Source organism: Apteryx mantelli, chromosome 2 (assembly GCF_036417845.1).
Source record: "Apteryx mantelli isolate bAptMan1 chromosome 2, bAptMan1.hap1, whole genome shotgun sequence".
Taxonomy (NCBI): domain Eukaryota; kingdom Metazoa; phylum Chordata; class Aves; order Apterygiformes; family Apterygidae; genus Apteryx; species Apteryx mantelli.
Genome location: NC_089979.1, coordinates 132,926,100 through 132,952,818, shown reverse-complemented (window position 1 = coordinate 132,952,818; position 26,719 = coordinate 132,926,100). Strand labels below are relative to the sequence as shown.

Below are 26,719 nucleotides of genomic sequence, written 5' to 3'. Positions count from 1 at the left end.
ACATAAGCCAGAATAGGTCCCACACAGGAATACAGGCCTGGGAAGGACCTGGTGAGTATAAGAGTATGGAGGCTTTGGGAATGCGCTACGCACACACAGAGATACTCCACAGCTCATGTTCATCATGTTTGTCTCTGGGTGTGTGATGGTGCTGACATGATTGGCTTTAGACTCCCTCCAGGCTAGCAGAGGGTCCTTTTTGCCAGGAAGCATAGAGCCTGGTGCCTGTGAGGGCCTACAAAGGGAATTCTTGGGTCATTGACTCTAATCCCCTCCTAACTGTGTCATAGTTCCTTTCATAAACTGGTCAAGTCCACTTTTAAGCAGTCTGTTTTCTGATCCTCATCTTTTATACTGAAGAGCTATCCTTAAACCTCCTTGCTGTGACCATCAGAAATCTTCTGATTCCCAGCCTAAGTTTATTCCCATCAGTCTGTAGCGCTTGTTCTTGAACCCATCTGACCTTTAATGAACTAGCTCCTTCCCTAACCAGTGTTTATCCCACTGATGTGTTTCTCAAGGAAAATCATGTTTCCACAGCCTTTAGCCCAACCAAGAAAAGGCGTTCTTGTCCCTTCTTTTCAAATAGGCTGCACATATCCTGCACCACCCTAGCTGCTCTTCTCTTTACCTGTTCCTGTTTGAATTTATCTTTGTTCTCTAGGAAAGGACATACAAGTTGTATTGAAGTACTTTTTATTTGTTACTCTGTTCTTCAAGACTGAAGGAATGTGTCAGTTGTAGAAATAAAAAGAATTGAAACCATAGAATTTGTGTCTCCTTCTCTCAGTAATGTTATCTCTGAGATCTTTTGTCTCTCCTTCAATAGAATCATGAAAATGTTTGTGTGCTGCTGTCTTAGAGAAGGAATCCTGCAGCTCCAGCAATGTTGTCCAGTGCTGAGGAACCTCATAACTGGGGATACATTCAGGCAGTGCTGTCTTTCTTGGCCTGTCCTCTGATCTCCATAGAGGCTGTCTTGCTTCTTGATGCCAAAGCTTGTGCATGATAGTTCCACTTTCTTCACTCTTTACATCCTGTGGTAAGCCAGGCATACGTAGACTATCTGGGTTGTTCCATACTCTATATTGGTCCAAATGGCTGGGCTTCAACTCTTTATAGGAAAGGGAACATGCAGATTTTGGAAGGGATTCAATTTCAGGCCTTCCTGCAAGGTGCCTCCTGTACAATGCTTCTGTTTGCCACGTGTCAATGATTTTCTGAAATTTGTTTGCTGGTGGCTTTGTATCCAGATAATCATCTTTCTGGTAACATATCTGAGACAGATGGGCCTGCTCTTGGCTCACATCCCATTTCTGATCTGTGTTTTCTGTCACTTTGCACTGCTGACTGGCTGTTGCTTTTATTTTACTCAGCTTTGTGTCTGAGTAGCTGGGTACAATGGTATGAACACTGTATAAAGGTGGAGGCATCTGAACCTCGGAGGAGTGCTGTTCTTGCAGAATTGATTCATGGGGACGTCGACCTTGAAGTAAATGTGCAGTGCGCCCTTCAAGAGGTCTCACTTGTGAAAGGCTTGGCAGAAATGTTTCTTTCTAATGGGGGAAGGAACAGAATTAACACTGTCGCCTGAGACTCTTATTTTAGCGGGGATTGGTGTAAACATTGTCTGCAGCTAGTGAAATGGTTCAATTATGAGTCTACCTTTAGTAGTGCACACTGTGGAAAATGAAGGAAGCATCACACCTGGGAACTAGGACAGGTATTGTGCCAGGCATGGAAGCCGTGTCACTCTTGGGCTCTGCTTGTCTCTGACAGTATGCAAAATAGATGCTGGTGAAGGGGAGCAGCCCAGACATTGGTCACTGCCCTGCCATATAGGGAGTTTAGATTCAGTCTTTATGCTTCAGAAAAGACAAAATATTCTGCCCCATCCCTGTGCATAAGATATAAATGTGTAGAAATGTCCTGTGCCACCTTCTCCTTCTACAAGCATCTGTCTTCCAATTTGTGATCCCTTAAGCAATGTGACAATATAAAAGATGACTTGCATTAGTGTATTTTTAACTTTGTTTAGGAACAGTTACAAGTGGAACTAAGGAGGCTCACTGGCCTTTTAGCTCCTTCAATCACAGTTTGATCCACTGCTTGAATACTATTATCCCGTATTAATCATCTGTAGTGTTGATGCTTTGGATACTAGCATAGAGTCAAAATGACTTTGTACTAGGAACTGTCCAAACAAAGTAAATCAGAGCTGTACCCAAAGAACTGACAGTCAAGAACTTACTCTGCTGAACAATCTGAGCATTTGATATTAAATGTATGTATCCTTTAAATGGGATAATATTGTTCAGATAAAGCTGCATGGCCCAGGGTAGGACTTTTCCAATCACACTTTGGAAACTAAAGGGCAATAAAACTGCTCTGGTTTGACTTGATATAAGCTGCTAGTTTGGATTTTCATTTCCAGGGGCAAACTGTTGAAAGTGTTCTTGAAAGTGTTCATCGGCATAAAGTAAAATATTTGCTCCTTCATCACACTGGAGAGAAAGCCAGACAGCTTTTCCATTTCAGATACAGGGATTCAATTATCAAAAACCTGTAAATACCCTTTTAAAGGGATTTCATTACTTAGATTTTTCTTTTAAATCCAATAGAAAAAGCAGGATAATTTTGGTACTTTTCATCTAGGACTGTTTTCTGGAATATAACTACGAAAATTGTTACTTAGCTGCCAGAAGGCATTAGAGACAAAGAAATTTGAACCTGCAAGTGCTGTAAAGCCAGCAGTGCTCTGGGAGGGTGACTGGGAATCCATTCCTTCTGTTTTACCAGCAGAATTGTTTAGTCAGTTACAATCAATTAAATTTGTATATATACTGTGCATGACAAGGCACAGATGTCACTGAAAAGTCATTATAGGTAATGATCCAGGAGCAAAAAGCAGCTCAACTTGATTTGCTATGCTTATATAGCGTGTAATGCTTTGCTTGCATGTGTAGTGTTTAAGAAAAATAATATCTCTTCAGCTTTATACGGAGCACACTGAGCACCAAATTTCTGAAGACAATAAGCATGGAGTTTCTCAATCTAGTTTTATGTTCTTCAGAGTACCTGTGCATTAAAATAGAATCCAGTGATTTTAAGGAACTGCATGTTACTGATGCACCTTTAAGGTAAAAAGGCAAATCACTCATGTAAATGGAGGAGGATGGATTGTAGAATACACTATGCCAAACTTAAACTGGTGTAGTTAGTAAGGAGGCAATAGCTTGCAATAGTACTAGGGTTTTTATCGAATGAGGCAATGTGCAGTAAAGACAGTAAGCTGATGACTGGAGTGAGGCTGATTTACACCAGCTGAACATCTACCCAATATGTCTCTGCAGTGCTGTACCATTCACAGGAGAGCTGCCAAATCACTTTATGGAGATTATTACTCATACTTCTCAAGGCAAATGGTCCTTTGAATTGCAGTCATGTGTTGGTGGCAGCTTTAAAAGATAAGATAAAAAATAAGCAGATAATCACAATAACCTCCCCCCAAACCCAGAACAAGTCACTAATGTATTATAAGAATTATAATGTATTATAAGAATTCTGTCAACCAGCTTTGTCAGGACTGATCTGCTGTACTGAACTTTTGTCTCTGTTTTAGAGTGAGCCTTATCCTGCAGTTGTGTATTACCGGAGGAAAGGTTTAATTCTGCTAGCTGAATCTGGGAATACTCTTGCCAATAGTACTTGTGGCAGAAGCATCAAATCCTTAGTAACTGCAGCACTTACAAGTTCCACATCTTCTCCTAGTTCTTGCATTAATCTATCAAGTACCTTCATGTCGTAGTCATCCAGGTTAAGGGGGTTCATAGGACCTCTGCCTTAATGGAGACATATTTTATTGTCACACATTCTTGTTAGGGAAATGAGAATGGTCAGTCACACAAACAGAGAAAAATCTCAGATAATTTACAGCTTTTGTGATCTTTATTACTAAAGGACTAAAAATGATTTTTCTAGAGAGAACCGGGTGCTAATATCATGTGGCCTTTCATTGTTATCCCAGGTAAATTATTTTAACAAAAAATGCCTACCTGTGAAGTCCCGACTATATGTTGTGATCCACTGAGCCCTTTCACTGTTTCGTAACATATTCATTGTTCTTGGAGAGAGGTTATGTTTTAGGTCTTTAAAAGTGGAGTTAGGGGCCACTATCTTTGGTGGATTTGGATAGTATATTTGACCCTTTTGTTCAGCAAACTTAGGAAGCTGAAGGATAAAAAAGAAATATGTAAAATGTAAACCAACTGTGTTTTGTATAAAAATACTGCTTTAAAGCTTTGAAATAAAACCCCTAGAAATTATCTGTTTAGAAAATGCTAATAAAAATGTGGTGGAAAAATATCTTCAGTACTTCATTGCCACCCAAGTGGAAGATATAACAGGTGCATGGTTTAGTTGAACACAATCCAAATAACTTGGAATCAGGTTCTCACTAGCCACACCTAGGCAGAACTTTGCATAGTATATATACTTTGTTTTGCAGTCATACTAATAGCGTACCTTAAAAGGGACTGCCACTTACCTTTTTCCCTGCCACATCTATAAGGCTGTGTGTCTAAAAAGGCAGTATCTGTATCTTTGTTTATCTCTGTCTTTCCCTGAACTCTTCATGACTTTGATCTGTCATCAAACTTTAGGTTAGATCCCTTTGGGAAGAGAACTACTTTTTTAACCAAGCTGAAGAGTAGTAGAAACCTGACCATTCATCAACATATTCACTCTTCTGTTTCACAGACCAGCCTAGCCTTTCCATCACTACAACTATGTAAGGCAAGGTTGGAGAAAGGGATCGTCTACAGAGAGGGTGTGTGTTTCCTTCAAAACATGGAAATGGAGACACTAGCCTGTCCATATGTTGGTAGGACTTGTGGAGAGTTAAGGCAGAGCATAGATCTCCTGTTGACCAAACCCATTTCTTTGGGAGGCAGCAGAGCCTTATCTAGGCTTCTGAAGGGAGGAGCTCCCCAGATATACGGTCAGTGGCCATTTTTGCTGCTTCATGTGCTTCTTATCTCCATAGCTACTTAGCTAGGTCCTAGGAGACATAATTAGTCCTTAAATTAAAAGACTTTCGTCACAGGACAGCCTGTTAGCTTCTGGTCTTGTTTATATATTGCTGAGGTGGATGAAAGCTCTCTCTAAAGTCATTTGCTCTTTGTTTTGTTTATGTGATGCCTAATTCATGACTTGCCAGTGTTTGGAACAATATAGTACTTCTCTGTGTAAAATTGTCCCCTGTGAAAGAGATACATTCAGGTTTGATTAAAATAATAATAAAGGGAAAGACATTTTGCTCAGCCATACAAACTACATACATGAAAGTATGCGTGCTGTCCCAGCCAATGCACAGCCTCCTTCTGAGAGTCAGAGGGAATACTGACCACTTCGTGCCTATACAGATTACCTGCAACAGAAATATTTAACATATTCCAATGTAACACCATTGATCAGAATGACAGGTGGATCTGCATTTTAAGCTGTAGACTTACGCTCGCTATACAGGCAGCTGTGTAGGTGGAAGAGGTTACTTCTGTGAGCTGCTGATTATGTCTTTTCTACCTTGGGAGACTGACTTCTGCACTCTTTTGGCACCAAATCAGCAGGGTTAGCCCAGGTCATCCATTTAATCAGCTGAAGTTAACCCAGCTGCCTTTCTGGAAGCACTCAGGTGAGTATCTCCACCAGCAGATCTGCAGGATCAGTTGCCTCTGGCACAGAGGTGGTGACAAGCAGCTGAAGGCTGAATCCCCTGAACACAGCTGACTCTGCAGAGGGTCATCTGCCCATGACCTACTGCAGGAGATCTGGATTAATCCAGACACCAGCTTGGAAGATTCTTATTGCATTTTGTGTGCATGGTTTTTACAAACAACAAGACAGTAAGATCAATAAGGTTTGATTAATTGTGAAGGTGGCTCTATACCTGTAAAGTCACCTTTAGAGGAATAACTGGGTGCCACTAGATGTCTTATAAAAATGAAACTGCAGTGCATGCTTGGAAGAGCTTCATTTCTAACCCTGGCTCTGTCACTGCTTTTTTTCTTCAGCTTTTCTGTCTCAGTTACCCTACATACCTCACAATGATGCTGCCAGGGCTAACTACATAATGGGTACTCTGAACTTTGTAGAGCTAAGATGTGGAAAAGGCACAAAGCTTTTAAATATATCCTTCCAGTGGTAAAAGTCACCTGGATGTGCTCTAGGTTATCTGGACTTCACCAGAGATTTCTCCCTCAGTCACTGAGACCTGAGTGTCCTGGTCTCAGAGGAAGTCAAACCATATGGAGGGAGCAGCAAATGAAGTTCAGATATTTTCTAAGTGTCAGCAGTAGCTGCCCCCTAAGCTAGTAATTCTGAACTTGATAAGCTTTGCTGGGAATAGATCTTGGCCTCCAGTGATCCTCGTGTTGCACAAGAATAGGCTTTGCAAGCTCACCTCCATGCATGTGATTACTGTTACTTATATTGAACAATGATCAGAGAAAAGTGACTAAAAATGACTACTTCTAGCATATTCTGTGGAGAGATATTTGGTTTTGATGGACTAAAAACTGCTCATGTACAAAACTAAAAACATTACTGTATAGCACTGTGGCAATGCCTGGGAATGGCAGCTAATTAATGCAAATTGACATCCCACTTGACATTAACAGCTTTTACTCTACTGAAAGCTTCTTATCAACACCAGCATATGCTTTTTCTGTTTTATATAGTTATTGTCAAGCCCCCTCCTGGCAAGCACTGCCATGACAAACTGAGGTGCTGGTGAACACCTTCTTGCACCAGGAACCCTCTTATTGTGAAAAGGCATGCTTTCTCCTGTCCCAAATACCTAATAAGCCTATGGGGTCAACAGCTGTCCAGAGCTGCTCATCAGTTCATGCAGGTGATCTGCAAAGTCTTCCAACAAGAAATATCTTGCAAAAATGCAACGCAGATGACTGCCTCCTGGGAAAACCAGACCAAGACCAAGAATCTCATGCTCTTTTCCTGCCGCTCTCAGAGCCAAATGCCATTAAATGGGATTGATGACTCTGGCTCTGAGGTATGCTAAAACTCAGTGTAATTGAATACTGCTCTAATCTGCGTTATTTTCTAGCAAAAAAAGTCACCTTGCTAGGGTTAAAAACAAATATCTCAGTGATGGCTTACATGGTAATCTGAATATAATGAATGTCTAGGGCTTCATCTCAGCTTCATGAGGGCTAAAAAGGATTGCTTTGTCACTCTGGAACTTGTTATACCATCTGTGTAGTGATTAAATATTTTTAATCATTCAGCACTCATTTCAGGGGTACCTCTGTTGTCCTCAGTAGATTTATGCCAGGCATGGCTTTGGCCCAGGAACTGCAGGGTTTTGATTCATCAGATGCCTTTTTTTCTTTTCCTTGCCACTCCCTGGGACTGGGAAGAATTATTTGCCTGACCAGAGATATCAGATACACTGAATGATACACCTTGCTTTTGTAGGGAAATAACAGCCAGTTTGATAGCTCCATTGGCTCTTGAGGCTGCAAGGTGCTCACATGAGATAGAGGTTAATTCAGCATTCTCAGTGCTGAGGTATCCCCAATGGAGTTTGCAGCTATCAGCATGGAGAGCTCCAATTTAAGTCAATGTGCTTAGCTTGACTACTGATAATTCTCAGATTCTGGCTCTGTTAAGTTTCATTTTAAAGGAGAAACACGACTTCAGTAATGTTTCTAAATAAGTGTCAAGAATAAATGGCAAACGAACTGAATGCTCTCTTACCTTTGGTCTTCCTCAAAACAACCACATCAAAAGCCTTGGTAGGCATATTGGGATGAAAAGGCTGATGATGGCTTGCCTCAACCCCAGTGTATCGATCCTCAGGTGATCTGAAGTTTGGGAACATGGCGTACCTAGAGATGTGTGTCTGGTAGGGATGAGAGGTGGGAGAGGGCAGGCACAGTGGTCTTAGATTTGTTTGGGTTGGCAAGAAGGGCAGAAAAAAACAAAGTTTCTTTATTTCACATTTCACAGACATTTTAACATTTAAGATAGCATTCTGCAAGAACTAGGAGAGGAGTAGCAGAGAAACCTTAGTTCCTCAGTCCTCTCTTGCTTGCACCCTACAAGGAGTTCACAATGATCTCTGCCTATCTATCAATGACCTACCTCTTCTGCTACATAAAGAGAACATTGTGTTTGTTTTTGTCACTTGCAGAACTGGGCACCTGCGTCATTAACACTCCATAGGTTACTATGCCTCTTGGACAAACTCTACAGTGAAATGTGGTACATGTTGAATTCAGCAATTTCTCTCTGAGGTGTTAAGATGGACACAAGTCAAACTCAAGAAAGGATGCCTCAGTATCAAACCCCAGATGCAAATAAAGATGTTGGCTTCTATCATTACAGTCTTCCCATTAGCTACAATTACATATGAATACAACTTGCAGAACAACGCTATTCTCATGAGTCTATCACAAACCGTACTGGATAGCATCATATTCAGGAATTTCCTCTGGCCTTAATGGAATGCGGGACAGGAGGCTCTGCAAAGAGAGGCTCTAGGAGCGATAAATGACTGAAGAACTCATGAGAAGGATTTCCAGGGAAAAAATATTTCCTGAAGACACCAGAACTGACAGAGATGAAGGGATAAGTAAAGCAAGATTGTCATGAAGAACAGTGTGAGGAAGAGAAGAAGGGGAAAAACAACTGCTGGAGAAAGTTAATCAAAACAGAAACAGTCTTATCTGCTGTACACAAGTGCAACCTTGAGAAAAGCAGATTTTGGCTTTAGAAAGGGGCAGAGAAGGATGGCAGATGCAATCCCACTCATTTAAAAGAAACATTCACATTACCTGCAGAACTGTAAAAAAGGTTAAGGCAGAAAACAGAAGAAGGAGAGGAGATTGCTCAGTGAACACACACAGCCATTGTACATTTCTCTGTGCTGTACAGGAGACTATAGTATGTCTAGATATGAGTCACACTGGGTGTGATTTCCTGTGGCAGTAACTATGTCCTCCATGGCAGAAACATACTTTGACCCTTCAGATATAATTATTTTAAACAAACCTGGGGCTTAGTTGAACAAAACTCCAATGCAGTACACATTAATATTCATACAGGGATTTAATGTCATTGGATCAGGGCACTGGTTGCTATTCATGTAAAAACAGAATAATTAACTGTCCTGCTAGGTCAGCATCCAACTTCAGTGGCCCTGGTAGCTGCCAACCATTTATCACCATAAAATAGTCAAATATAAATTGTGCATGCTTATAGATACTCAAACAAGTAGCCAGAAGAAAGGACAAATGAGGAGTTGCTTCTTTATTGGCTATGTTGTTCCTTAGCAAGAAAAGAACTATAGCATTTGTACATAATCAGTCGTATCAACTCATGTTTACTTTTATGTGGCTTAAGGAAAGGGAAGTGTGGATTTCTGATTCTTGTACAGCTCCAGTTAATAATAACTGATTGCTTGTGAAATCAAAATTTGCCCCTAAAAAGACATTTACTTCTGGGAGGAAGGAGAGTAAAGCTAAAATGGAGCTTTGTGAGATACTGAGAACTGGAATTTCATGGAGAGTGTCCACATTGCTGTGGCTGTTCTTTTCAGCTTTCAGTTTTTCATGATAAAGTAATTCAATAACTAATTAAAATTCTGAAATGGCAAGGATCTTTCAAGGAAGATGAAACAGTGGTTTATTCTAGTAAAAGAGAATAGCAACCCATTTTGATCCATCTAAACTTTACCATGATTGCATATGGTAATTTACTGAGAACAAATACCTTTCTCCAACTGCTGTAGAAAACAAAACCAAACAGCCTCCACCTTATATGGGAGCCAAACTCCTGAGGCTGTGCATCATGAGGTAACAAGATGTCTCACCAACCTACACTTTTGCTAGGCTTCTCTCCCATAAATCTGCTGTATCCATACCATAGATCCCCTATCTGCACTCCCAGATGCTTCAGTTCACATCATGTAAATAGGCTATACTCAAGTGAGCCAGGAAACCTCATTAGCCCGTAGAATGGGTGTACTAGGCAAACACTGCTCACCTGCTAACCCTGTCATTATATGCCTCATTCAAGAGAGAGCTTTTTGCTTAGTAATTTTGCTGCTGCTTATTGCCCAGGAACCTCACTGTGTAATTATGGCTATAAGAGAAAAGACTTGCCTTTTTTATTTCATTAGGAAAAGATAAGGTACAATATAAGTGAAATGTACTTACTTAGCCAAACTGTCTGGCGGCTTATGAAGCCTATATTAGAGAAGAAAAATATTAAGTAAGTAACTTGAAATGTCCCATGTACATTTGCACATCCCACATTTAATCTGAATCAGTGCAGTTAATATACATTAGAGACAAATCAATGTGTGAGTACTGCAGACCATATTCTTACTGATATCACTCATTCTGTGAGAAATGCTTTATGCTGCTAAGTGCCAACAGTGAAAAGGCTCCTGGAACAAGCAATGCACAGAATGTCTTTTTGAAAGGAGTGAGGAAAAATATCCAGCCTCTTACATTTTTGTGTAATACGTTCTATATTAATAAACTGCATGCTCTATTTATAAAAATAAATCCTTTTATCAGTAATGCAAAACAGAAAATATATCATCCTAGTCATAGTTGTAGAGAAAGTATTCATTCATTCCATGCTGATAAATTATTTATATTCTACCATAGAACTTATTTTATGCTTCAAATAAATTTTAAAAAAGCAATCAAAAGAGAACACTAACTCTAAAGGGCAAGAATTTCATCAATGAGGCTAGCTAAGAGTCTCTTGGCAATTGTATCAAGACAGAAATATGTCTAAGAGTTAAAAAATAATTAATTTGCTCTAGCGGTTCTTTGTGGTATGATGAAAGAGAGAGAAAAAGATGTTTGAAAGATAATATTACTGGACATATGTATGATCTGATATAGAAATTAAGTGGTTTATCGGGAACTCCAAAATCTCATGTGTTTGGTGAGGAAGGCTAAATTACCAGGCATTGCTTGAAAGGGTCTTTACAATGTATGGATAGGAAAGAGTGCCTGATGATAATCTTTTTTTTTTACTCTTTATTATTTATATAGTGGTCATATCAATGTTCTTGATTCTATAAGCCGTATACCAAAACCTCCATATGGCCAAGAGCCCTAGTATTTCTCAGTGAGGAGAAAGATACCCAGGATTCATTCCCAAGTGGGAGATGGTGATAACTTTTCAGACTTCCCACAACTCAGTTTGAGGACAGAGTTGTGTGGGATGCTATCAGGCCCCATGGGGACTCCATCATTTCAGCCTCAGCTGTTCCCGGGGGAACTTTCTTCCTCCCACAGCTGGGGATTACCCAGTAGCCAAGTTAAATGGCATAGCCATTGCATAGGAGCTATACCCAGACTCTGTTCAAGCCACCTGTGACTCAAGAGCTGCAACCTCGCCGCTTCATCACTGAACTGAACTCCATAAAGACAGATGTTGTACAAATACAGAGATGAAACATGGCCTGTTCCTCAAAGAGCTTAGATACGGTCCTGGGCTCATTTATTTCCACAGTTATGGGTGTTTTGATGAATTACATCAAACTCATCAACTCATGGTTCTACTGAGCTGAACAAAAGATCTATTTTCGTGTTAATGTGTGATGCTATAAAAATAACAGGATTTAAACAAGTTTCAGGTTCTCACATCTATTTGCATACTGTTATATTTGTGACGACCTAGAACTCAGACTCAAACTTTGTGTCTGTTTTGAAAAATGAAAGCCTTTACGGAAATAGCCACACTTACAGAAAAGCAATCTTGAAAAGTTTATTCTACAAATACTTTTAATTGATTTTCTATTTCTACAGTTAGAACAAAAATTGTCTGGCACTGTAGACATAAGGTTGAATAAAAATACTTAGTGTTTATTCTCCACTTACTCACATTGTGCTGGAATGCATTCCCTGTTGCATTCTGCATTGGACATATACGTGATATAAATGTGCAAGTATAAGGAGAATCAGTCTCCTTTGTGCTCTAGCATGGGAGAACTATTTATGTACCTTTACAGAGCACTTTTCATTATAATATCTAAACTTGAGACAGCAGTAAAATAAGGATAAGTGTGCATTTCCATGACTACATGATTTAGAGGGGCTTTGTGAGCTCAGGTTGTAACAACCTACAAAGCCTTACATTTTCAAAAGTGGACAGGTATTTAGAGTGTTCCTTACATTTTAAAACTTAAATTGGGTAATCAAGCCTGAAGCTGCTTAGGATGGATGGCAGTATAGAAATGGTAGAGGTCTAACTGGGAAGGGAGAAAGAAATAGTAATTTGTCCAAATTTGGCTCTGAGATGTTTTCACTGGAGTTCTAGTAGACTTTTGCTGAAGTTTGCCAGTATCACACAAAATGCAGTTGTTCAGTAGTTATGTGTAGTTATGTGACCCTTTATGTTCAGTCCACTGAGGATGTGGGGTCTATCACAGTCTCTTGAAGTCATGCTCAAGCTGGAGAGACTTACGCTCCCGGTTTTGGAGAGCCCCATGCCCCAAGGCATGGTCCAGATGAAGACTGTCCGTTTTCTGTAGCAATGAGTACACTGTGGGCAGTCATTGAACAGTTTTTGATTAAAATAGGCATTAACCAGGTTGCATGTCAGGGAGTATCCATATGGAAAACACTTCTGTTTGTGCTTCATCTGCAGCAGTTCTGTGTCTCCCCTCATGGTGTAGTGCAAACCAGTGGATGCAGAGACTCAGTAGCTCAGAAATACTAATAAAAGACACATTGAAACCTGTGTGACCTCCTTAAGGGCTCCAAATTCCCACAAGTTTTGTACTGTCAGATACGTGGTAGGTGCCTCTACAGAGCTGGTTGTTATCGCAGGTGTGGTACTGGCCTGAGAATGGTGCAGTGCAGGCAGCTGCATGACCTTCAGCTTTTCTAGATTAGGCCAAAGAACTTTTTGCAGCTCTTTCCTGTTAGTTCCCCATGTACTCAGTAAATTATTAAGAGAATAAGATTTATTACTCTCGCTAATTTTAACAGGAAGAGAATTGCCACTGGAGAATAAAACACGTTTCACATCTGTAAATTGGCTTGCTTTGCTTCCCTTGATTCTTACAGAGGGAGGCAATCACTTACCTTGCCTAACCTTAAAACCTGCTTGGTCAAGGAGCTGCAGGTCAGGGAACCAGGGGTCAGGGAGCTTGGGGAAAGCCAGAGGAATGACAATGCAATGTTGCATGACAAGCAGTGAAAGAAGATTAAAACCCACATGGAAAAAAGCCAGTATTTATTCATTCTGTTCTGTTACTGAACCCACCCAAAAGCTCATTGCCTTTGCAAGGACAGCTGCAAACACTGTAGCCTGATTTAGTGTATGTTTGTGGAACTAGTGACACCTACCAGAAGATGATCATCTGGTTAGTGTGGGTTACTCCAAAAGGGAGCAAAGCCCTTTCAGACTTTTTGTGGCCTTGTTTGATCCCTTTGGCCAGTAATGTGAACTTTGGAGGGCTCATTACACCTTCCGTTTGGATGGAAGCAGGTGATTACATTTCTCTCTTGAGGACATTTGACTGGCAGAGAAGATGTGGCCCACTGCTAATGCACTTAAGAAAAGTAGATGTGTTTGAGCCAGGTGATTCATTCTAATGCAAAACTGCACAAGGATATGTAGTGTGCATACTTAAGACAATGGCAAAGTTGTCCCATGAAGGAGTTATTGCAAATGCCTGGTAATTCATTTCCCACAAAAGACTAATGGCTCAAAGGAGGCCTCACAGGCTATAATGTAAACAAACTAAGTGTTAATAGCTTCCAAGTAGGCCTGCAGAGCACCACTCAGTGGGTATTTTACAAGAAAGGTTCAGTGTGGCTGTCACCATCTGAAAGTCCCTTGACAGCAGGGAGAGTAATTGCTATGAAAGATCTTGAACTATCAACACAGGAGATTTTTTTTGCATGTATTTCACTTTTTTTTAAGGAAATACCCTTTCCTTCAACTTAAAAGTCTTTAAAAGACAGAGAAAATACAACCTCATAGGAAAAAAAATGCTCAAACTAGCATAAAGCAGACCATAAAATGTTTTAGAGACCCAGTATGTTTCAGGTTATGATGGGAATGCAAAACTGATAGAGAAAGTACATCAATGTGCAATTGGTCAAACATCTGGAGTCTAAAGTCATATCCTTTTCAGTATGTACTGGGGCAGAGTTTGATCTACCCTTATGTAAAACCTCCTTCTTCCTTATAGAGCTATCACAAGGACAGATAGTCACAGCAGTCCCTGCTACTTCCTCTTAAGGAAGCAAATTCCCAGAAAGGGCTATGATCTCTGTCCCAGCCTGGGTATATGGATAATTCATTCTGGTGAAGGACTGGCATGAGGAACGCGCTTTCTAGGAAATGAATGGGTCTGAAAACATCTTTAACCAAGATCCACTTGAGGTTGGCCTAGCCTAGGAATTACTGAAAACACAGCAGGCCTTCTATCCCATGCAACAGGTCATTTTTACTTTTACTCCACAATCTGCTTGTGCTTCTGCTGTTGTCTCAGGGTTGCCAATATAAGTGTCACATAACAGGACACTTATTTGACTATCAAGCCACAGAGGACCAAATTGTTCCCTGGCATCACTCTACTGCAGTCAGTGGAGTTTTCTTGAGGTTGTGTTAGACCCTCTAAGATTAAATAAAACAGAATCAGGCAGCTTGACTAAGCAAATGAGAGACAAGTGGAAAACCATGTAAATGGTCAGAGTTAAAAGGTAAGTGAGCCTGATTCTGCATCCATGTTATATCTCAGACTTGGGACATTGTGTGCACAGTGCAAAAATGGGCTGGACTGTGCCCACTTTGCATGGACATTAGTCTTAAAGCAATTTTCAAATGATCCATTATCTTCTTACAAAAGTGCATTCTGATGGGCCAGATCTTGTCAACGTAGTGCTTGGGGAACTTGCAGGAAGACATCATCCTTGTAGTCCTAGTCAAATTATGCAAAAGCAGCTCAGCCAATGCCTCTAATATTCACTGCTGGTCAAAGGTCACAATCTGTCCCAGTAAAAAGGAGTTTTGGCCAGTACTCTCTTGTAGGCAACCAAACTCTGCTTGTCCTGTATACTGTAATGCGATAGTAAAAAGGGGAGCCTGTGAAGAGCAGTGAACTACAAAGAGCAGGGTTTCAGGTTTCCTTGTGTAGCTTCTGTGGCCAGCTTACACTTAGCTTTCCTGCTTTTCTGAAGTGTCTGAGATTACACAGAATGGGGAGCAAGTACCTCACATGGGCAGAGCTAAAGAAACTTGTGGGGGTCACACGACGGCCCTCACAGCCCTGTAGATATAACCCAGCAAAATCATTGCAGAATTATTCTCAGGATTCTAATATGCTCTGTCTAACTATATTTTGATGTATAGTTAAGCTAATGCTAATGTGAGAGGTGTAACTTGTTCATTTTCTGCTTTTTAAGATTTATGTTCATACTTTATCTTAAATCTAAAATCTCTGTAGTTTAATGGAGTTTAAGCGCTTTGCTGGTGCCATCAAGTGGCAAAAAGTTGGATTGCAGCAATCCTGCAGCATCCAAATTTACTCAATGTGCTTTCTCTTAAACAGTAGCAGTGAGGAAAACAACCTTTGTCAAGACTCCTCCTAAAATATTTCTGTGTATATACTCCAGAAAAATAGACTGATATACACTTGGCATTATGGTTACTTCAGTTCTAATTTAATCTGGATTCTAACTAGCAAAAGGCCAATATTTTTGAGTATTACAAGTTGATAAATACAGAACCTGTAAAACAGATTCATAGACCCTTGTTGAAGAGATACCAAAGTGAAGGGGCACAGTGCCATATTCTGAACATCCTTCCCAAGTGTGTTTGCTCTCTTTTGTTTGTAGCTAACCCCTTTTTACAGAACATGCCCCTTCACATTTCATGTATCATATATGCATTTCATATTGTATGTGCATAATCTGATTAGCATGGAATTAATATTCAGTTTGCTGTTTTATTCACTAAATACACAATCTGGTTAATGCAGTTGAAACTTACAGCTCATCATTCATACGCACATCACTTTTTCAGCTGGGTGACGTAATAGTATTGTTCAATGGGAAGGCCTCTGTGCAAAGAGAAAAGCATAAATATAGAAAGCATATGCTAAATACACTTTTATAATAAGCCAAAGCAATTGTAATAAGAGAGATACAGATATGTTTTTGTCTTGATTTTTCAGATAACCCTTAATATCAAAATTCATAGATACTACCAATGTGGAAATCTATTCTCAGATTCAAAATCTAAGTCATGCAGGGCTGGATTTTGATAGGTGCTGAGCACACATGCCTGAATCCAAAGTTTCTGAGAACACTGAGCACTTCCACCTCTGAAAGACTGGCCCTTGTAGCCCCTGACTGTGCACCTCTAACACTCGGTAGGAGCTCAGGGAATGCCTTGAATGGGTGCAGGTTCCAGCTTCTGATCCTGTCAGAAGTTGAGTTATTCCTACATTATGGGGAACACTTTCAGTTCCTTTTGATGTGAAAGGGCTCCCAGAATACAACCACACTGAATGATCCTTGTCACTGAAAAGAATCAAGACAGCACCGTACTTGTCTTAGAGTTAAAACAAAGGAAACAAAGCAGTTATTGTGGGGCATCAGGGAAAAACAAATGAGAGAGCAAATGGGAGTGCCAAAATGAAGGAAATGCAGCTGGAAAAATCAGCCATAATCAGTAAGATTTTCCCTGCGATTAGAAATAGCCTTGTAGTTCTCACCTTGCCCTGCTAAAGCTGAGCTTAACTCAAAAGGATAAATCAAGAGTCTGTTGCTAAGAGGAATGGGTGGCTTTAACTGCATGGCTGAAGAAGAGATGTGGGCTGAAAGAAAAGGAGGGAAATGATGTGGAATCAAAAGGCATGAGTTTGAGTTTTATGCCTGGCTGAAAAGGGCTCTCAGAGCCTGGGAATTGTAGCACAGTCTAACAGGAATCTCCTTACAGCACTGCTCTGTATACCCCATGTCTAACCACTAGTTCAGAATGGCCATTGCTTTCTCTCTCCTCTTTAAGCTGCCATTGCTGGGCCAGGGTTCCTGCAGGAGTGCGATAAGGAGCTGAGATGACTACTCTCCCACATTAGCACTGGCTAGTGTAGCATATGCTTCTGTGCTATGCATGCAGTCAATCTAGAAACAGGCATCTGTGATCAGATTTAGCCTTCCAGCTCTCATGCAAGGCTCTGCTGCAGAAGGGAACATCTATAGAGCAGCAATACTCACTTTAGCATTCTACTTATAGCCAAATCCAGTGCCATAAGAGTCCTGAATGTTGATTTTGGGACTATCGACATACACATAGGATTGCCATGATACAAATTCTTTTTCCAGCATTAAAAAAGCTCACCTGAAAGTGTTTAATTTTTGCCTGCTTTTAACTACTGTGCTTTTAAAGGTCCACCTTTTACTACTTTTTTTACTACTACCTTTTACTCACTTCTGCGTTTGTTGCCTGTGGATAGCATGACTCAATAGCAAGACATTGCCCTTGGGGTCTTTCGGAGCAGTGTCTCTGCAAAGTGGCAGTAGTTTTATCTGAAAAAGGTGGCCTTTGGCTTGTGCTTTCTTCGAATCAGGGGTTGGATGATTTTTGCATTGGACACTGCCTCTCCCACCCAGAAAAGCATGTGTAGTTGTAGCAGTTTGGCTCTAACTTGGAGAGGGGGCCCTGCTTTGAGCAGTGGTTAGGACCAGGTGATCTCCAGGTGATTCTTCTGACCTGAACCCTGCTGTGACTCCACCATTTGGAAAAGGAAGCACTCCTGAGTTTTCCTCCCGCTACTCTGTGCACCCTGACATCTACTGGGGAGCACTGAGCATTACTTCATTTTCCTCTTAAAACCAGCTCTGTCAGCTCATAGTTTCTCATGTAAAAAAAATTTCTTTTGGTGTGCCGTAGTTCATATATTGAGGAAATTTGCCAGCAGAAATAAAAGCCACATATTAGTTATATAGAGGTGTGCTGAAAAAAAAATGTTTTCTCTGTTTTCTTCTCATAAAATTTCATAGACATCTTTCAGAGTGATTTAGAAAAATGAAGCACAAGCAAACACATCCCTATTACTACTAGTTTGAAAACAACAGAGCCTGGCATGCCAGTATTTGCCCTGTGCACAATACTTCCACAGCCCCAAGTCCCACAGATATATAGAAAATACCAATATTAACATAATCTGATAATACTTTATTTGCTAGAAGGCTATATTTAAATAAACCCCAACTGTAGGATTTGTTTTATTCAACAATTTTTGTAAAGTGCTCATGAACAAGCAATATTTGCTCTGTAAAAATAAAATGTTTTTCACTGTGGATATTTCTTGGGGTTTTATTTACAAGTTGCATTATAAACATACTTATTTGGGCTTCTGAAATTGTCACCGAAATCGGAAGAAAAACTCCTTAAGACCAATGTAGTATTAAGAAGCAGGCATTCTCTTTATTACGCCTTTTGGTAACAATACCTCTCCTGCTGAAATTTGTGCCAGTGCTATGAGATGTACAGCCGCAAAAATACTTCATTGACATCTTGCTCACTTCAGCTTTCTCCTCCATAATTGTTCACACTACACTAAGTTCCTAATTAATTTCTAGCCTGTATCTGGTCGGTTTCACTGAGACCTGCAAAGGCAGCATCCTTGGGGGTACTGTAGCTCTGCTACTTATCTGGAAGCTAACCTGAGTAATTCAGAAACTCAGTGTGGAAGAGAGACTACTCTATTTTGCACCAGAGGTGACCTCATCAGGATTGTGAGGAGTTGGTATGGCTCAGGACAAGGCTTCTGCACTATCACTTTGCTGTGAGGACACACAACAAAAGAATGACACCAATACGGTATTGTAAACTGGCTTGCAAGCCTCTTCTCCATTCTGATTGCTAAGTTGGTTTTCTAGGAGAGTGAATTTAGTTCCCTTGTCTCATTTATCTACCTTCTCATGGGGAGTCACCTCATGACTCCTACCTATGTACTGTGCCTGAACTAGCCAAACCATCTTCCTGCTCACAGACTGAGGGCAGGAACATTACCAGAGCTACACAGACTGTATGACACTTAGACATTTTCCATACTGTGGAAAAGGGAAGGCTTGATTCCTGACCTCTTTTTCTCATCAGACTGGGATTCACGTGGATGGATCGGGGCTCTACACTAGTGTGCCTAGACAAAAAATAAGGCAAGGAACTGCATATTCGAAAAAGAAAAACACAAGAGTAAAGAAAAGTCTTGTTTTGGGCTCATTATGCATTCTTGCACTGATCCTATCACTGTGGGATCACAGCGCCTTGTTGCACTCCTGGGAGGGAAGTCCCATCAGCTTCATTTTACAGAGAGGCTTGTTCATGATCACAAAGAGCAGAGCAAGGACAGGAAGGTAGTTTCAAATCTTTGAGTCATGTTTTAACTCTTGGAATGACCACGCAGATGCCTATCCTGAATATTCCCTTCCTGTCCTCCAGGGAAGCCTGCAGAGGTGAAGGCTATCCTTGAACTCCTCCAGGTCAGCCCTAAGCAGCAGCATGCTCTGCCTTCAAAACTCTCCTGTAAGTGAATGATGGTGACTTGAAACCTTCCTGACTGTCTCAACAACATAAATTTGGCATCATTTGCCTAACTATCTATTAGCTAGGCACCCCCCTGTTTGTTTTTTTTTTCCTGACTAATGCTATCATGATGATTAAGAAGTTTGGGAACTGGTTTCAGTGTAAGTGGAAACAAGCCCAATATATTCTGAACCCCTGGAGGAAGAAGCAAAGACATGCTGCATGTCTGTCTCACAGTGTAACAGGGCTTCAACTGCGAGAGTGCAGACTCATGTATTGCCTTAAGACACTACTCCCTGATATCCAGAGATTTTTTTTTATAGGTCTAGACAGGGCTTTGTTAGGGTTAGGTTGCTCACCAAGGGGTTATCTGGGTATTGTTAGGTCTCAGGTTTGCAGAAATCATCATGTGAGAATTTATGATAGGAGCAGGCTTTAAGATCATACAGATCAATGAGCCAAACTTATGGTTGGATTTTTCAAGCAGGTTACCAGGTAAGGCTGAAGAGCTAGCTCAAGCAAGAACCAGATGGTTATTTTAGATCTGCCAGCAGGGACCCTCTATTAGGGTTAGAGCTAGGTTCTGGATTTTGGCTAATAGGGCGATGAGCTGAAGCCTTAAGACTTGGCCTGTTGGAGTGCCTGTTTACATTTTTCCCTGAGAGCTGCAACAGTCATCCAGTTTAGTTGGCCTAATAGGGACTGCTGGGCTAAGGTTGAGGTTAAGGTCAGGAACAGGGAAAGGAGGAGCTAGACTCAAGTTCAGTTTAGGACCAGAGATACTGTTGGGGAAGTATTGATTTAATATCAGCAAGTCCCTGTGTCTAGGGTAAGGTGTTTACTAGGCATAAAGCACTGGGCTGGGGTTTGGCCTGGCAGGAAAGAGTGGGGATTATGACTCTGTGTGCAAGGTGCTATACATTTTGATTTTGCACTGACCCTAAGCTAGTAGGCACTGCATGTCCCAAGTGAAATCCGAGCTCCAGGAGCCCAGTGGACCCATAACTCTTAGGAACTGTTATCATTTCAAGTGAAACTTCTCTGTGTGAATGTTTGGATTGCTATCCTGTCATGGAGTCAAGGACAGGGCCTGGACAGGGCAAGGCTGGGGAGAGTAGCCATGCCCTAAACTCAGTTGATTTTGGCCAATGGTGGCATAGCGGGTGCAGAGCTAGGTATGCTGAGAAATCCACTGCTGAGATGGGTCTGATTGGCTCATGTGTAGTTGAGTGGTAGTCTTCAGTCAAGGTTATATCTTTTGACAGTAACAGAGCATCCAGGAATCTGGCATGACAGTGTTGCTGTTCAGTTTTAGAAGAGGAATTTGTGTGTAGTAAGAAGCAAGGATAAGGAGTCCTGATTCATAAAGCATCCACAGAGCTCTTCCTCTCAGCTATTGTCTAATGAAGTCTGATCTCTTCTTTTAAACCAGCTTTCTGAAAAAACTGAGCACCTACTTTTCATGTTTATGCCTATGGGATTTCTTGATGCTGAGCATTAGTGTAAATCATGCCATTAGTGACATTTTTAAGGTCAGGAAGGATGTCTGGGACAACAGCCAACAGTAAATTATTACCACGTTTTGGACAAAAAATAAATGAAATATGGAAATTTGGAATTTTAAGAGTTTCAGCAAAACACACTGCAGAGGTTTATGGGTACCAGTGTATTCCCACATTAATATTTAGAGCATCATGCAAAAGGGTAGTAGCTTCAATTGCCCCATTTTCAGAATGCAGATATTTGCATGGCTCAGTCTGCATTGCTCTCTAACCTGTTTGCTGCTTATTGCTATTCTTGTTAAGCACCCTTCACTTAAACATTTTGACTGTGTGAAGTGTTTGTCTAGCCTACCTTGGCCAGCGGTCTACAGCACTACCATAATGTTGATGTCCTTTAACAAATGCATAGGAAGGCTCATCCTTTGGCCTGTGTTCTTCTGGCAATACAAGTAGTGCAGTTCCTCCATGCTCCCTTTCTGTTCCCCAGGGAAGCCTGCACCAATGAAGGGATTCCCTGAACTTTTTATATCCAAAAAAAAGAAGCCCCCAAAACATCCTTTAACAGCAGTGACAGTGATAGTTACTTGAAACCTTTTTAACAATGAAAATTTGACTTTACTTTCATGGCTATGAGTTACCCAGCCTTCTTTTAGAGTAAAGCCATGATGGTGAACCAGCACTAGGAGAAGTACAGGGGTGAATGGCCATCGTTTAATGAAGATGGAATCAAGTCCATTATGTTTTGATCAGTGAGAAGAAGAAAGAACCTGATAGATATGTGCAGCATTTGTATCTCAGAATGTAATCAAGATGTAACTGCCAACACATAGATACCAGCACTGTCCCTTAGGTACTACATAAGTGGAATATGGACAGAGAATATATGCAGTGGCACAGATAGAAGGTTTAGCCTCTAATTCCCACTGATTTCAGGATTTGTTATTTGTTCCTTTGAAAATCTCTCCTGTCCATCTCTAGAGAGGGGGGAGAAATGTTCTTCTTCAGTAGCTGTAAGTCACACTGAATGCAAGCTATATCAGGCACTTCACGTGGATGTGCTAGTGGCTGAATATATTCAGTACATTTCCATATATCTGTATTATTTGAAATCAAGCAGTTCAATGTGTTTAGATGCATGCTTACCTCATGCAGTTTTGGTTTAGAGCTGTGAAAGTGGACCCCAAACTCACTGATAATTTAACACTTCATTTTCTGTTGGGTGGCAACGATTTCCCAGTTAGGAGAAAATCTGCACAGCCAACCCTTTTCTTATTAAAAGAAATAAGAACTGAAAAAGGTGATTTAACCTTGACTTAGTTGTCCAGAATTTTCTGAAAACCTTATTAAGGAACACCTTTAAAGGGTAACTCAAACTTTGGGGAAGGAGGGATAGGGTGTCTGGATTAAGCTATACTGGGAATAAGTGCCACTCTGCAGGTCCTAGCTGGATTCAGGTTTATGGTGTTTTTCTGGTATAAGATTCCCCTAACTGCGACTTGATCTTGTTTTGCTATGAAGGCAGAATAACATCCCTGAGTCCACATCTCCTAAACTGTGCAAAGAAATAAACTAATTTGGTCTATCTCAATTTATCTAACTATGAAGTGGGTATTACAGTCCTGGTCTTGGTCACAAGTATTTATAAGTCTTTTAAGGAAGAAAAAATAAATGCAAAAAAATTCTTCTCAGAGTACATTTAACTCAAAAACCTCTAACTGTAGCAGGTATCCAAATAGACCTTAGGGAAATCTCTGAGAGAGATCATGGTCCACAGGGCAGGGACAGTGCTGTACTCCATTTTGTTCATTGTGGTTTCTTGGCAGTGGAGTAGCATCCTATCATTTAGTTTGTTACTTGTTTTTTACCACCACTCTGCTGCTGCCCTATGTTGTTCCTTTATGCATTTTGCCATGGCACAAAGGGTATTGTAGGATGAACCACAATAACCACCTGATGTGCCGTGGACTATTGGAGAGCTTTTCTGTTTTTAAGTTGCTAAGGAACCCAAGCGTTTATCTCTTTCAAAAGTTCTGTTTAAAGCCTTGTTTCCCCTTTCTGAAAGTAGGAAGGCTGATGCCAAGTCACCTGCATGACTGTGGTGTTTGTATTCATTAAGCTGACTCTCACTGGAAACATTAATAAATCATTCCTGTTGACTGCTGTCTACAGATTACTAAATTGCAGAACAACCACTTTACCTTAGACAGAAAAGACAAACATTGTACAGAAAGGTAGCAGGGTCTGATCAGCCATTCAGACCAAACAGGGCTTTGCTAAGCTTAAAATGTTTCCAGTCCCTGTCTCACAAAGAATCATTTATAGCTGATATCGATCCAGTGATATTAAAGATCTCAAGGACACAGAAAAAAAAATATTGTCTCTGCCCAGAGAATACCAAAGGAAGGCTAGAGTGGACAAAGTGTTAAAGACTATATAGCAAACAATCCTTCACTGTCTCAGGAATATAGTCAATGACCTGATAAAGACTTTCCATTTCTAACTTCCATGATTCTAGATTTATTCTGAATTCTGACAGTCAGCTTCTAGCTTTGGACTCTTTTGTTCCAATAAACAGCAGAAAAATATGCTAACATTCTGGGATCACATGGATTTGCAAGTCTTCTAGTGCTCCCTTTATTTAAGGAAAAAGTTACATTTTTGCCTTCAACTTTGTCTCATTGTGGGGGACTCAAACCAAAGTGTATGAATACAGTATCACAGAACGTGAGCTTGTGAAGGGGTCCAGTAACTGATTTGATCAGCACATGAAGCTAATGCATCTAAGGAATATCCAAGAGCTTCCATAAGGTCTGTGGAGACTGAGTTTTCAGGTGAGTAGGTAGGAGCTGGCTCTGCATGAGTTCACCTAGGATTCACATGCATTTACACTGGTGCTTTAATTGGATCAGGAGTGGACTTTTGACATGAATCTCCCAATGGTCTCTACTTGCAGTGCTTTGGTCTTGGAGCAGATGAACTGGATTCCTTCTGGATTAAATAACCTGGACCTGGAAAAGGTGCTCCAGGAATGCACCAGGAGTACACTGCAGCAACAGATGGGCATTCAGTCCCTGGAACCAAGCTAGAGGTAATCTGAAGTAAAAAACATCTGAAATGCCTTTTATCTGGACCTCAAATCCTCAGCGCCCACTATTTCACTATACAGATCTTCTCTGGTAGTGCACATTACTTGATAATGTAGCCATAGTCACTATGTAACATCCTGATTTGGAATTCAGGGAATATAATTAGTCGGTACTCAGCACTGGGTGCCTGTACCAGTGTATCTCAGAATGGCATCTTTTACATTCAGTTTTTACTGGTAAAAACCTTAGAGAATTAGTCTGATTGGATATGCAGGATTCACCTTGAAGGGCAGAAGTATATTCTAAATATGAAAAGTAAGGGAGAGAGGCACTAAGATAAATTAGAGACTTGCTATAAGCATATGAAATACAGAATCTAATGTTACCTTTGCAAAATTGTTTGCCAATTTTGGTACATTTTTCTTCAAGGCATGAGGGTTTGTGAACTGTTGAATGAATTAGTAGACAGAATAAACACAACAACTTTTTTACTCCTATTTTTTTTGAAGCAGCTGAACCTTTTTTTTTTTTATTAACACTTGCCCAATGAATGTATAAATAACTACATATGGCATCTTGAGGCAGGCTGTTGGCCTAGAAATTTCAGAATGAGTAACTAAAGTTAGGCCAAGTTACAAGCAACTGAAACTAGGGTTTTTTAACAAGAAATGCCAGGCAACCTTCACTCTGCCAGGATTATTACCGTCTTTCCCTACATAACCTGTTCTGTGTTCATCTAACTCACAGATTCAGTATCATGACTGAATTTGCCCTACCAGGTGCTTGTTATATCAATACTGAATCTGATCATCTGATTACAGAGTAAAATGCTTAGAGTACCTGGCTTCTAGGTAGATATAAACACACAAACATGCCTCTGTTTTTTCAGGGTACTGTTTATCAGTGGAAATACCGATGACAAATAATCTAGTCCAAGATGATAAAGTAATAAAATTCACAGATGCAGTATTTTAAATAGCTGAGACAACTGTGTTCCATTTATTTAATCTGCTTGTAAATATATGACTAGAAAAACAATGTACCATTTTAAAAACATGTATGATAGTCTAAAACATGTGGCCACCTTCTTTTCAGCTGTAAATTGGTGAGTTCACTAAAGTATATGTTTACATTAGCAGAAAATGTAGCTCACTGTCTATATTACAATACAAGTTTTCCTGTCCATGGAGAAAAGACATGTTATGACCTAGCTGTACTTGTTCTTATCTGTGTTTCAGCATTGGGCCTAATACAGTTGTCATCTGAAAGATGCTTTGCTGGTGTGTTGAGACCCTGACTGTGTGGTCCATTCTGAGCTCAGTTCATCCTTTTCCTGGATATCCTATGTAGCTAATGGAAATCCTTCTAGTATGTTCACTGGGATTTAGATCAGGCCTATAATTCAGCAAACGTGCTGGTCTCTCAATCATTAAAACAGTTCAGATGGAAACTCACCGAAACTCCTGTAATACAAGATCTAAAACACAAAAACTTGTTTCAAGATATGTTAGTGGGATGACTTGAGTCAGAGCTTGACAAGTGTGATGATCCAATAATATCGAAATACTCTGACTGGAATTCAGATGTCTGCTATGAGACTTTAGAAATAATGGAAAAGTCAGAAGTATTAAATAAAAGGCTCTCAGTAAGATGGAGTAGGTTAGTTTCCTAACAACAGAGATAAAATCTCATGTCAAAGAACAGTGGAGGATGTGAGACTGACTCTTGAGTCTGTTATGTATGTAAAAAATACAAATTTACATCTAAAAATATTTTTTTCATGAGTCTTGAGCAACAAAGAGGTTCAACTTTCCAAAACTATAAAAACTGCAGGAATTCAGTGATATCCTGCCCTATAGCTAAACAGTATCATTGGTTCAGTAAAATATAATAAAAATATATTGATTCCTGAAACTTTCTGACTACACATTGGTGACTACTAAAGCAAAATGCAGGCTTCCTGACATTTAAAAATTTTATTTAAAAGTCTATCTCAGTAATTTTAGGTCAACCAATAATCTAGAAAAAAAAAAAGATTCAAAACAAGAGTACGTCAAAGAATAAGATGATTAAAGCTGGTGATAGTTTTGTGGAATGTGCTCATTTTTTCAAAATAGGAAATACAGTATACATGTTGTTTCTATTCTTTTCAAAAATTGTTTCAGGAGATTTTGAGCACTAAAGTCACACTATAACATATTTCACTAGTCAGTTTTTCAGTTGTAATTAACGTATTTCCCAGGGAACTGACAGACTATTGCATGAGGTTAAGAAAGAAAGAAAATGTTACAGAATTTATGCCAGGCTAGAAAAATATAATTGTTAGAAAACACTTTCTAGCAATAGCAAATGAATACCAAATACTTTTAACAAATTTATTTTTCTCTGCAAGTTCAATTCTTACCTATCCTGTGAGACAGTTGGACGTGAAGGAATTTGAAGTGGAGTTAGTACCTCATTAGACTCAAAGGTTCTTGACAGGATGTCAGTTCCCTCCATTTCTCTATAGTAGTGGGCCAAGTCATGTAGCATTGTCAT

At 40.1% G+C, this 26,719-nt stretch overlaps 1 protein-coding gene across 1 annotated transcript; it reads right to left on the bottom strand.

Moving 5' to 3' along the window:
- Positions 1–734: 734 nt before the first annotated feature.
- SPMIP4 (sperm microtubule inner protein 4) lies at positions 735–26,719 on the bottom strand. Its single transcript, XM_067291586.1, is given in 11 exon segments — positions 735–1,303; positions 1,445–1,556; positions 3,751–3,842; positions 4,056–4,156; positions 5,338–5,428; positions 7,777–7,961; positions 10,239–10,268; positions 16,051–16,074; positions 16,076–16,120; positions 21,448–21,651; positions 26,586–26,719. Coding segments are annotated over 11 exon segments (1,587 nt in total).